The 14002-nt window shown below is 39.5% G+C and overlaps 1 protein-coding gene across 6 annotated transcripts in view; it reads right to left on the bottom strand.

The window, feature by feature from the left end:
- Positions 1–14002, bottom strand: part of TFCP2 (transcription factor CP2) — a 57663-nt gene that overhangs the window by 14184 nt on the left and 29477 nt on the right. For all 6 annotated transcript variants that reach the window (XM_032876787.1, XM_032876788.1, XM_032876786.1 and 3 more), the window contains exons 2-5: positions 6279–6430; positions 5682–5758; positions 4680–4785; positions 1366–1472 (exon numbers count right to left, since the gene is read on the bottom strand). In XM_032876787.1, coding sequence (XP_032732678.1) covers positions 1366–1472; positions 4680–4785; positions 5682–5758; positions 6279–6430 — 442 coding nt within the window. The remainder of the gene's footprint in view (positions 1–1365; positions 1473–4679; positions 4786–5681; positions 5759–6278; positions 6431–14002) is intronic.

Genomic DNA, 14002 nt, shown 5'->3' with positions numbered 1-14002 from the left:
AAATCCTTAAAAAAACATTTAAAAATTTAAAAAAAAACCTTTTACTCTCTTTTTGAGCTTAAAGAATGTATATTCTAATGGAGGAAATAAGGAGGCTTAATTATTTATAAATGAAAGTAGGAGAGCCTGTCTGGCTCAGCCAGTTAAGCGTCTACCTTTGGCTCAGGTCATGATCCCAGGGTCCTCGGATCAAGTCCCACACCTGCAGGGAGCCTGCTTCTCCCCCTCCCTCTGCCATTCCCCCTGCCTGTGTTCTCTGGCTTGCTCTCTGTCAAATAAATAAAATCTTTAAAAAAGAAAAAAAAAAAAAAAGTAAATATACAGATTCAATGCTAACAAAAGCTACCGGGAGGAACTAAATTCATTAATACAGAGTTAATATAAAAGAGAAATGATTTCTGTTAGTAAAAGTTTCTTGGACTTCAAGGTAGAGTTTAGAAAGCACAGGCACCATCCATGCTGGGAAAACAGCAGATATGAAAACTCACAGGAAAGAGTGGGGAAAGAAAGGTTTGTAAAGGCTTGCTTGCTACTGCATAAAGTGACGACCCTAGTGAATCCTATTTCTACTCCACAGGATTATTGCTCAAAGTTTTAAATAAAATCACATATACGAATTGTTTACTTAACAGAGTGACTACCTAATGGGACATAATAAACTATAGTTTTCTATACTACCAATAAAAATTTTAAAAGGAGTCTACCCAACAGACATAATTGGATATGTAAAACAAAATTAAAGCATAAAGATGTTCGAAACAACTTTATAGATAATGGAGAAAATTTAGAACAATCTAAATGCTAAATAATAGTGAGGCTATAGTGCATCCAAAGAATGAAATATTATATAGCCATTAGCAAGTTTTTTTTTTTTTTTTTTTTTGGTTGGTTGGTTGGTTTGCTTGTTTTTTTATTTTATTTTATCATAAAAATAAATTGGGGAAGTTAGAAGGGCCATTCAGACACTCCTCATTGCCCTCAGGCAAGTATTGAAGTGTCTGGACTTGACAGTCAGGATGCAACCCTGTAAAAATTTCAAATTCAATGTGTTCTATCCTTCAAAAAACAAACTGGTAGGGGCACCTGGGTGGCTCAGCAGGTTAAGCATCTGATTCTGGATTTCAGCCCCGGTCATGATCTCCAGGTCCTGGGATGGAGCCCTGCAACAGGCTCTGTGTTCATCAGGGAGTCCGAATGGATTCTCTCTCTCCCTCTCCCTCTGCCTCTCCCTCTGCCCCTCCCTCTGCTCGTGCTCATGCACTCTCTCTCTCTCCTAAATAGATCAATGTTTTTAAGAAAGAAAAAGAAACAAACTGGTAGTAAGAGATGCTCTTCATAACTGGAACCCCATCTGCAATGCCCTACCTGAATAAACACAGATGTCCTCTTTGCCGGGTCCCACAGGAACTCCACAGTATTCAGTTGGGTTGGATTAGCTCTAGGATCGATTATACCAACAGACATTGGGATATCTGAGAAACAAAATGGTAATCACTGAACAGTTCCAAGGGCTACTGAGTTTAAATAAGATAGCACGGGTTGTTTTATTATTGGTCCCTAGTTACCAAGATTTTTACGTATCATACCCTAAACCTCTTTTGCCAATAAAAAGGTTTGATTAGAGCTAAAATTGACCTAAGTACTTTCCTTCTGAGTATCTTTTCTCCATTTTAAAAGGCTTTTAAAATAGGACAATTTAAACAGTTTCCTTTTAACCTGCCAAAATTCTACTTAAAGATAGATTTAGTCTACAGACTAGCTCTAGTGTCATGAAAATTGTAATATAATCTGCTTCACTTACAGTTTTAGGTTTAGTGTTACTGAGAGAAGTACACTAACAAGACTGCTATAGAAAGATAAAGCAGAATGTCTGAATAAAGGCAGAAGCATTGTATTATAGATAGAAGTGGGAAAAATTTAACACAGAGATTGATGCTGGCCTTAAAGTCATCAAATAACCTTGTAACAGAGCAACAAATCTGATACTCAAGTAGGAAGCAAAAATGAATGAGCTCTAGTAGAATTTTGCTTTCCACTCTACATAGCATATACTTAAATATCATTTCCTGTCTTCTCCTATTAATATTCCAACTGGGGAGAGAAAGCAGGCTGATATTTCTGATCATAACTGTGCTATCACTATATTACCATTTTACTGTCAATCTAAACAACAAGGTGGGTCCAACAGTGGGTCCAACAGTGTTAGTTGTATTGGATTTATCCTAAGGGTAATTTATCAAATGGATATCAGGATTATCTGTACAAGAATCAGTGCTTTCTCTGGTAAAATTAGTAGGTACTTAGAGTTGTTTAACAACTATGTTTGCTAGTAGGAGATAATGACCAGTAAGAGATCGAAGACATAGATACCAGGAATAAAAGTACATTCATGAAGAATGACGGCATGTATGTTTGTAAAGGAACTTCCCTTAAGCCCTGTGATTTAAGAAAAATAAATTCTACTCTATGTAGCAAAGCAGGAGGGGAAAAAACCTAAACTGCAAATCAAGAGACATAGATTCTAATGCCAGGTCTCTTACTTTAGGTAAAACAAACCACTAATCTGCCTCTCAGGTATTAGTAAAATAAAGAACTTGCAGCATTTGGGGAAAAAAACCCGGCCCCTTTTACATACATGCAAAACAAAGTATCAGACCCTGAATAGCCAAAACAATCGCGAAAAGTAAAGTTGAAGGTGTCACATTCCCAGATTTCAAAACTTACTACAAAGTTACAGTTATCAAAAGAGTGGTACTGGCACAAAGATGGAGACACAGACAAACAGAACACAAGAGAGAGCCCAGAAACGAGTCCTCACAAACACGGTGGACTGATGGTTGACAAAGTTGCCAAGACCATTCAGTGGGGAAAGAAGAGCTGCTTCAACAAACGGTGCTGGGAAAACGGAATATCCACATATGAGGAACGAAGGTGAACTCTTACCTTATACCACATTCAAAAATTAACTAAAAAATGGGTCAAACACTCAATGTTTGATCTAAGGCCTAAAACTATAAAACTCTTGGCAGAAAACATACCAGGAAAAGCTTCATTGGGTTTTGGAATATTCTTAGCTATGACACCAAAAGCATAGGCAAGGCAATAAAATTATTAAATAAACTGGACTACATCAAAATGTAAAACTTTCATGCATCAAAGGACATTATCAACACAGTGAAAAGACAACCCACATAGAATGGAAGAAAATATTGCAAATCACGTATCTGATATGGGGTTAATATCTAGAATACATAAGGAATGCCTACAACTCACAACTACACAAGAACAAAACCAACCAATCAGATTCAAAAATGAGGAAAGGATTTGAATATACATTTCTCCAAAGAAGATACATACATGGCCAATAAGCACACAAAAAGATGCCCAACATCACTAATCATTAGAGAAGTATAAATCAAAACCACAATGAGATAACCACTTCACATCCATTAAGATGGCTACAATACAAAAAACCCAAAAAACAAACAAAAAAATCCAAAAAAACAAAACCAGAAAAAGCACATGTTAGCAAGGAGGTTAAAGTATTTAGAACCCTTGTTCACTTCTGATGGGATTGTCAAATATGCAGCTGCTATGGAAACAGTATGACAGTTTCCCCCAAAATTCAAAATAGAATTACCATACATGATCTAACAGTCCCATTTCTGGATATATACCCAAAAGAACTAAAAGCAGAGACTGAAATAAATATCAATATACCCATGTCCCTAAACTCCATTATTCACAATAACCAAAAGGTAGAATCAACCCAAGTATCCACTAAAGGATGAATGGAAAAACAAAATGTGGTACAGATACACAATGGAGTATTATACAGTCTTTAAAAGGAGGAAGATTCTGGGGCGCCTGGGTGGCTCAGTGGGTTAAGCCTCTGCCTTCGGCTCAGGTCATGATCTCAGGGTCCTGGGATGGAGTCCTGCATCGGGCTCTCTGGCAGGGAGCCTGCTTCCCTCTCTCTCTCTGCCTGCCTCTCTGCCTACTTGTGATCTCTGTCAAATGAATAAATAAAATCTTTAAAAAACTACTACTAATAATAATAAATAAAAGGAGGAAAATTCTGATGCATACTACTATCTGGCTGAACCCGTGAGGATTAGGTTAAGCGAAATAAGCCAATCACAAAAAGACAAACACTGAGTGATTTCACTTATATGAGACACCTGGAGTAGTCTCAGTCATATGGACAAAAGGTAGAATGGTGGTGGCCAGGGGCTGGGGAGAAGAGGAATAAGGCGTTAGTGTTTAATGGGTACAGAGTTTCAGTTTGGGAAGACGAAGAAAGTTCCGGAGATGGATGATAGTGATGGCTACATAATGTGAATACACTTAATGTCACTGAATTATTTACTTCAAAATGTTTTACAACGCTAACTTTTATGTTATATATATCTACAACTAAATTAAAAAAACAAAAAGAAAAATAGAATCACCTTAAAGGAATAGATGCGACTGTTATGGAACTGAAGTGTCTACGCTTCCAACTTCAATTCCGGTACGACCAGCCCAGTAATTTTTTTATGCTTAGTCAATAACATTTTGGGGTTTATGCTGATTGAGCCCCTGCGGCGCTTTGAATCAATGTAAACATCAGGTAAAGAACACCAACGCTCAGACCATACCTACAGACATTTCCTGGGCAAGAGCTTCCCTTAACTCACCAATGTCAAGAATTCTGTCTCCAGGTCGGTTCCACCTCCAGCCCTCCAGCTGCTGATGTTCGGTGTACTGTAGCCGTCGGTCATGGAACACTACACGGAATATACTCTAAACGGAAGCAACGAAATCAAATGATAGCAGGAGCCTTTAAAAATCAGCGCCGAGAAAGGAAAACTACCAGCAGTCACCTCCAGTTGGTTTCTAGATACAATCTAAAATTATTTTTCTTGAGATGTTTCACTCTAAAACCCATCCCATCCCAAACTCTCTTTGAGGGTAAATGTTATAACTGCTCAGATATAAGCTTTATAGTTAACTGGTACCATATTTAAAACATCAGTCCTCATGGACTAAGCATAAAAGACTCTTACTGGAAGCATTTCTACCTGTCTCTACTGTTACCATGTAATATTCAGCTCAGCTCTTGGGGTGCGTATGAAAAGCTCAGCAAGTTCCCTGCTTGCTAACCCACTACACAGCACTGAGGGTAAGCAGGGGTTGTATCTATCAACTTTCCTTTTGTTATTCTGACTTTATAGAGGTGGTTATTAATAGCCTTCCTGCTAACTTTTACCGCAGCTGACCAAATTTCTCTGTTCCAATTGTGCTGTGAATTCAATGCTGTAAGTCTAGACTAAGAAAACTGCTATTTGTCAACAGAGCTCCCTGTTTTTCTTGCTACTAGACCACATATCCAAAAAAGACATTGGAGTTTCTCTAAAAATCTGAAGAAGGTCCCTCTATTCCACCCCAAAGAAGTTCACTAAACCAGGAGATTACTGGGACATGGAGTAGTAAGCCTTCTGTCTTTGCAACTCTGAAAAGTCCATGTGAATGGAGGGGGCTCACTCTCACTCCAAAGAAATTACGGTTTACCACTCTGCCAGCAAACTATAGTAGCTAAGAGACAGCACCAAGCCCTTTATGGAAGCAAAAGAATATGACCCAAAAAGAGTCCGTAAAAGGATATTGTGCAGAGGAATGATTTACTCATTTTCTTTTACCTTCACCAACTTGCCATTAATTTCTGGAAGTTCTCCAAGTTTCCTATTGTCTAGCATACGAATTTCATAAGACTGTCCTGGAAGAAAAAGTAACTGTATATTATATTCATCATAAATTAACTTTGTAAGATTCAGAAAGAATAAAATTCAGCTGGTTGAACATACAAGAGTATAATCTTATTAGTATTTGTAACAACTATAATCCTTAACTATATGCCAGACACAGTGCTAAGTGTTTTCATAGGTTATGTCATCAGTTGATACAATTCTCCAGAGTATTATCAATCCCACTTTTACAGATAAAGGAATTGAAACACAAAGAGTTTAAGTAACTTGTCCAAAGTCACACAACTGGTAAACAGAATTGGGTAAGGACTAGAAAGAAGGAGGGAGACAGGAACTAAAACTAGGCAGGTATACAGAAGAAGCCACTGATATATATTCAACATGACATAAAAGTGAAAAATCTCTGACATAAGACTTCAACTCTGACAGATCACACTAGAAAGATGTACTGTTTACCATAAAAGTATACCTAATAAAATACCATCAACCCACCAATTTTCAATAATACTAACAAAAAAAGAAGCATCTAACCTTGATTGAGATAGGTCAGGGTTTCATCATGGAGTTTCACGGCTGGAGAGGTGGCAGCACAGAGCACATATTGAAAAGGCAGGATTTTATTCTCATTATCAGGGGGCAAACTTGACTCTTCTTGCTTAAAAATGGGCAATGCAAGGACATCACTGAAATACAGCAAACAACTTATGTTAACACCTAACAGTGGTACAAAAGTGGATTTACGTTGAAACACTTGAACTGCAATTTGGTTTGGGAAAACTATGAACATTACTCACTTTGATGGAGTCTCTTCCCAAACACTCAGTTCAGACTACCTGCTGTGCTGTCCCCCTCACCACAACAACATGGGCAATGACAGATAGTCACTGCTAAAACAGTTTGGACAGGGGTTCCTAAAAGGGCTCTGAAAATTATACGCAGAGCTCCAAAATATCAAGTTAGGACACTCAGTAATGTTTTTGTTCTTCGAAGGGCACCAACTGCAGTTATCTCTAGAACCGTATCAGCTGATCTACTCTAGGGACTAAAACAAGACTCAGAATTCCTAGAAGCCACTTGAAAAGGACAAATCAATGACCAGGACATATTTCAAAGTCAGCTTACGTTCTGTGAAATACTACTAACGGAAAGTGCTGTGTTTCAGTCCCTCAAAGCCTTGGGCAAATCTTAAGACAAGCTCTCCAGTCTTCACTCCTTCGTCTATAAAATGTGAATCACACTTGCCGCCAAGAGTAAATATGTGAGAAAATACTTTGGAAACTGTAAGAGACTAAAATTGATGGCTACAGGACTAACAATAATTCTCCCTTATAAACTCTAGCCATGGATTAGTAGGAGAGAATATCCTGGCCCTATCCTGGAGACCTAAACTGTTGTGATCAACATTTGCCCCAGACCAAACTTTTTTATTTTTTTTAAAGATTTTATTTATTTATTTGACAGAGAGAGATCATAAACAGGCAGAGAGACAGGCAGAGAGAGAGGGGGAAGCAGGCTCCCGGCCAGAGAGCCCGATGCAGGACTCCATCCCAGGACCCCGAGATCATGACCCGAGTCGAAGGCAGAGGCTTAACCCACTGAGCCACCCAGGCGCCCCCAGACCAAACTTTAAAAGAATCTTAAGAGATGTACCAAATTAGGGGCACCAGGGTGGCTCAGTCAGTTAAGCGTCCGTCTTGGGCTCAGGTCATGGTCCCGGAGTTCTGGGATTGAGTCTTGTATTGGACAACCTGCTTGGCGGGGAGCCTGCTTCTCCCTCTCTGTTTGCTCCCCCACCTACCAACATGCTCTCTCTCTTGCTCATTCTCCCCCTCAAATAAATAAAATCTTAAAAAAAAGAGAGAGAGAGAGAGAGTTGTACCAAATTCATGTACCAAATTTCCAATTATCCCAAGATATGCCACAAAATTCTCAAAATAAAACATTATAATTCACTTATAGAATTTGTACCTGTACTCACTAGAACAGCTGAAGTTAAAAAGAATGACAACCCAAATGTTGGCAAGGCTGTGGAGCAACCAGAACTCCTATTCTTCGCCAGCACAAGTAAAATAACACAGCCAATTTAGAAAAAGGAATGGATGTTTCTTAAAAAAGTAAGTATCTATCTGCCCTTTGATGCAGCAATTCTACTCACAGGTATTAATCCAAGAGAAAAGGAAATATAAGTCCATTCAAGGCTTGTGCATAAATGCTAATAGCATAAAAGCAAAAACTGGAAAGAATCCAAATGTTTGTAATTAAAAGAACGGAATGCACAAACTGGTATATTGGTACAATGGAATACCAGTCAGCAAAATGAAGGAATGCAACAACATGTATGCATCTCACAAACATAATTACTAAACAAAAGAAGCTAGATACAAAGAATGTACAATGTACGGTTCCATTTCTATGATGTTCTAAAACGAGCAAAGCTAAGAAGAACAGTGGTTTCCTGGCAGGACAGAGATTGACTTGGAAGATACAGACAAGGGCACTTTCTCGGGAGATAAAAATGTTCTATAGAACGCTAAGTGTGTGGGCTACAGGGCAATTCTTTCTATGTACCCTCAGCAGTATACATTCTCCCCAAACATTACAGAATCATCACATTCAGGCAAAAGGAACCATTGATAGAAAAATGGCTGAACTCCTATAAATCTTAGAGACATTATAAATTCTTACTGGAAAACAAAATAAGCAGAAAATGTTCTGATTATTGTCCTAACAATCCACATAGAAGTGATAAAAATTTAATGGCATAAATGCTTTAAAAGGGGAGGTTGGTTAGAGAAGAGAAAAGAAATTTCTCTTTCTACTTATGTTTAAATAGCAAGGCTATATGTTATTAGTTGAATCTGGGCACCTGAAATACAAACCAGTTGTTGTTGTTGATGTTGTTGTTGTTAAGATTTTATTTATTTATTTGACAGACAAAGATCACAAGTAGGCAGAGAGGCAGGCAGAGAGAGAGGAAGGGAAGCAGGCTCCCCGTTGAGCAGAGAGCCCGGTGCGGGGCTCGATCCCAGGACCCTGGGATCATGACCTGAGCCTAAGGCAGAGCCCACTGAGCCACCCAGGCACCCCAGTTTTAATGAAACCCAGGTTTCTTACTGCTACAAAGTATTTCAAAGGCTAGAAAAACAAAGGGTGCTTTCCTCTCCCTGAGCTCTAGAGGTATGTGCTTTGCTCAAAGGGTTGGAGTTGAGTAGAGAAGGTGAAGAATTCTTCTTTCTATCTATATTAATGTCAGGCAAAATATACTATGGATCCCTGGAGACTATATAAAACCGAAGAAGCACTGGGTTTTCTAGCAAAGGACTTCAACCCAGTTCTTCCACTTCTCAAATCAGGAAGCTACCCATGTTCCCACAACAAACAGTACAGAAAATAAGGCAGTACACTGCAAAACTTCAGAACCATGATGCTAGTCTTGGTATCTGGATACATGCCATTCTCAAATACACCACATCTGATGATTCCTTGAAAGATTAGTGAAGATTATCAGGAATCAAGGCAAATCGGATTTTGCAACATAGCAACAGCTCAACCTTTTAGAATGTAGGGTGGTTTTTTCCTTTTCTTCTCAAATATTACTGCCTAGCAAGGTTAATACATAGCAAGAGTCTCTAGTTTTCTCAATATAATGTGGCTTTATACCTAATCCCTCATGACTAAGCAATTTGATGCTGAAATTTGAAAACTGATTCTAAAAGTTACATCTAAAATTAACTCAAAACAGCCAAACCAAATACACAAAACTATATTTTCTCATCAGAGATTTTAATATCCAAAACCCTCAAATATATTTTAATTACTCATGTTCTTGCTACACATTTCTTGTACTCTGCTGTGGGAACAAGAGTACCATTCAGTTCCACATTCCTAGAGATGGAGGCTGACGGTCACTGGTGAGCAGAGTTCTAGGACCCTGTCTATAGCAAAAACAGTAACAGATTAAGTAAGCAACAATTTTAGAAATATAGACATCTGCTCCTTCTTAGAGGTAAACTGAGCATTGATTAGGAAAACCCACTCTGAGTTGTGGAGCCTAAGTAGTTGGTACCAATGTATAATATAGCATGTTACTACATTCTCCAGGTGCTTCATGTACTTTTTTAAAGTAATCTCTGCACCCATTGTGGGGCTTGAACTTGTGACCTCAAGATCAAGAGTTGCATGCTCCACTGACTGAGCCAGCCAGTCGCCCCTGCTTCATGTATTTAATTCATTCCAATGAAATGTAAGCTATCGGAAGGAGTATATTCTCTTTTCTGTGCTTAGTAAATATTTGTTGATGTGATTTATACTTTTGTTTGCATTCTCCAGAATACTCAGCACATTTCTGCAGTATGACTTCTGATCAAATATTAGGATACGGAAATCTCACCTGATAAAAAGATAAGTTGCATATATGTTAAAAATGTGTATTGCTAAGTGGAAATTCACACCAAGAATGGAAACAGCAGAAAGCATCTAAGTAAAAGTAACAGAGGAACAGAAGCAAGACCAGGAGTGATATTTCCTGTATGTAACCGGGATTCCATGAAGAGTTGCTTCATGGTCTCCTGAGAAATAAACTATTCTTTTGAGATAAGGCAGCCTCTGCATGGTCTGTAGGAATTCACAACTATGCTTTATTTAATCTTCTCCCTCAGGCCTACCATCTGCTGAATCTCCTCTTCTAGAGAGCCTAAGAAGGGAGAGGGAAAGGTTTGATGAGCTCTTCTTTGAGCAAGAGAAGCAAGTAGACAGGTTGTCCAAAGCATCAAAGAAAATTAGAAACTAACTAGGCATAATATGAGGTCCCAAACTTCTAACTTCCCTATTTATGCCCTCATTTAGACTCCATCATAATGAAAACATCTGAAACAAAACAAAATACCCCATGACAGTCCTACTGGGAAAGGGCAAGAACTACAGTCTACTCATTAGGCCAGCTTCAAGAGAAAAAAAAAAAAAAAAAGTCCAGTAAAAAACTAGTCAGAACACCTTGAAAGAAGAGAGGAAAGCAGACTGACTTCAGGGATTTGTGGGAAGGCTGGCAGGGCAGATCAGGGACCTGGGAAGAAGAGATGGTCCTGCAAGTCTTAACACAAAGCCAGTGAGATGTCCTTACAACTGAGAAATGGTAAAATAAGAGTACCTTCTGGAGGAGCCCTCTGTCACAAAAAGTAATAAAAGATTCCTACTATCTGAACATCTGCTGAAAAATCTCATTCAACTAAAAAGCAGCATATATTTTAAAAATTGCCTTGCTGGGGTCCCTGGGTGGCTCAGTTGCTTAAGTGTCTGACTCTTGGTTTCATGAGATTGAGCACTACAATGGGCTTTGCATCCATGGGTATGGAGGCTGCCTGGGATTCTCTCTCTCTTCCCTCCTTCTGCTGTCTCTCCTACCTAAAAAAATCTGCCTTGGAGTGCCTGGGTGCCTCAGTCAGTTAAAGTGGCTGATTCTTGATTTTGACTCAGGTCATGATCTCAGGGTTGTGAGATCAAGCCCCACATTGGGCTCCAGGCTCAGCAGGAAATCTGCTTCTCTCCCTCTCTCTCTCCCTCTGCCTCTTCCACTGCAGTGGGATGCTCTCTCTAAAATAAATCAAGAAATCAATAAATATTTTTTTTATCTTTTTAATTTATTTATAATAAATCCTTTTTTAATTGCCTTGTCAATTATTCTATCACCCAGAAGGCAGAAGAAAGGAGTAGAACTTTTTTTTTTTAAGATTTTATTTATTTATTTGAGAGAGAATGAGTGAGAGAGAGCATGAGAGAGGAGAAGGTCAGAGGGAGAGGCAGACTCCCCAAAGAGCTGGGAGCCTGATGCGGGACTCGATCCTGGAAGTCCGGGATCATGACCTGAGCCGAAGGCAGTCACCCAACCAACTGAGCCACCCAGGCGCCCAGAAATGAGTAGAATTTTAATTCTGAACTGAATTTGACCAAGAAGAAACTGCTCAGAAAAGAGGAAGTGGTGGGAACCTGAAAAGGAAGCAGCTAAGCCAGATAGGTAAAAAGAACAAAGAACACAGCCAGGTGTGGTTCCTAGTGTCTAAGAGAACAGGCTTCAAAAAACAATGACAAGAGGACCCAAGCATGAAATGTTGCCAATCTCACATTATCTGAGATAGAGGGAAAAAAGTGGGGAGGTACCTAAACAGACGAAATGGAAAGCTCACTGTCTGCTCAGAATTAGAAGGACACACCCCCAAAAAATACATATAAAAGGAAAGAAACTATTAAAAAAATGGCACTGACCTATAAGAAGCTTGAGTTGAAACCCAGAATATGCTGAGATTTACAAAAAGTATCAAGAAGGCACAGATCTACTCTTTGATGTAAATAGTGTACTATTGATTAAAACACTAACATATTAATGAGTATTCGGGCAGGACACAAGGAGCACTAGGAGCCATAACCAAACTAACTCATTTTCTTTCTTTTAATATAGCATGACCTGTAAACATAAATACTTCTGGATTTCCAAGGTGAAAAATACGAATTTTGTAATAGTTAATTGGCTTCATAGATCACTATGTAACCATACCTGAAGAGTACAGGTAAGTCTAGAAGGTTTAGTGGTACATCACAGGACCCCAGAGAAACCTGTCCTCTCCAACATTTTTTAAAATGACTTGGAGGTTTCTGGTGGCTCAGTCGGTTAAGTGTCTGCATTCAGCTCAGGTCCTGATCCCATCAGGTTTCCTGCTCCGTGGAGAGTCTGCTTCTCCTTCTCCCATTTCCAACTCCCCATGCTTGTGCTCTCTCTCCCTCTCTCACATAAATAAAATCTTAAAAAAAAAAAATTTTTTTTAATGACTTGGATGAGGACACTGAAGAGGATGATGATCAAATAGGTAAATGATAGGATGAGAAAGCAAATATCCTGTATGACAGAATCAACTTTTAAAGCAGGTCTAGGGCACCTGGGTGGCTCAACAGGCTAAACCTCTGCCTTCGGCTCGGGTCGTGCTCCCGGGGTCCTGGGATCGAGGCTGTACAGGGCTCCCTGCTCAGCGGGGAGTCTGCTCCTCCCTCTCCCTCTGTGCCCTGCCCCTACTCGTGCTCTCTCTCTCTCGCTCTATCTCAAATAAATTAAAAGTCTTTAATAAAAAAAGTAATTCTAGGGGCGCCTGGGTGGCTCAGTGGGTTAAGCCTCTGCCTTCAGCTCAGGTCATGATCTCAAGGTTGTGGGATCAAGCCCCTCATCGGGCTCTCTGCTCAGCGGGGAGCCTGCTTTCCTCCCTCTCTCTGCCCGCCTCTCTGCCTACTTGTGATCTCGCTCTCTCTGTCAAATAAATAAATAAAATCTTAAAAAAAAAAAGTAATTCTAGTTGGCTGGAACGGGAGGCTAAATCTAACGAGGTAAGATTTAGTAAGGATGAATATAATGTCATGCACTTAGAACTAAAAACAGCAAAATGGGCCAATATATGTGAGATAGACTAGATAGAGCTTTTAAAAAATCTATTTCAACGAGACAAATGGCATAACATGGCTGCCAAAACTGCGGATAGCAGGTTTCATTAAAAACAAAGTCTGATAAAGGAAATGACATTCATCTCTATGCAAATCAGACTACACTTGAGTACTGTGCTTAGTTCTGAGTGTGAAACTTTAAAAAAAGAGGACTTTAAGGGGTACCTGGGTGGCTCAGTCAGTTAAGTGTCTGACTGCTGGTTTTGTCTCAGGTCATGATCTAGCCCCAAGCTGAGCTCTGCACTTAGCGTGGAACCTGCCTGTACCTCTTCTTCTGCTCTTCCCCCCGGATCTCTCTCCCTCTTATAAATAAAAATAAAATCCTAAAAAAAAAAAAGAGAGAGAGAGAGAGAGAGGGGGGACTTTAAAAGTGGCTCAGTGGGTTCAGCCTTCTGCCTTCGGCTCAGGTCATGATCTCAGGGTCCTGGGATAGAGTCCCACATTGGGCTCTCTGCTCAGTGGGGAGACTGCTTCCTCCTCTCTCTTCGCCTGCCTCTCTGCCTACTTGTGATTTCTCTGTGTGTCAAATAAATAAAAACTTAAAAAAAAAATCTAAGAAAAGAATGAGGGGACCTAGAGTCATGCCATTTTATTTTATTTTATTTTATTTTTTAAAGATTTTATTTATTTATTTGACAGACAGAGATCGCAAGTGGGCAGAGAGGCAAGCAGAGAGAGAGGAAGGGAAGCAGGCTCCCTGCTGAGCAGAAAGCCCGATGCGGGGCTCGATCCCAGGATCCTGGGATCATGAACTGAGCAGAATGCAGAGGCTTTAA

This window comes from Lontra canadensis, unplaced genomic scaffold (assembly GCF_010015895.1).
Source record: "Lontra canadensis isolate GAN:19392208 unplaced genomic scaffold, GSC_riverotter_1.0 scaffold59, whole genome shotgun sequence".
NCBI lineage: Eukaryota > Metazoa > Chordata > Mammalia > Carnivora > Mustelidae > Lontra > Lontra canadensis.
Note: the sequence above shows the minus strand (reverse complement) of the source record. Positions and strands in the feature narration are given on the sequence as shown.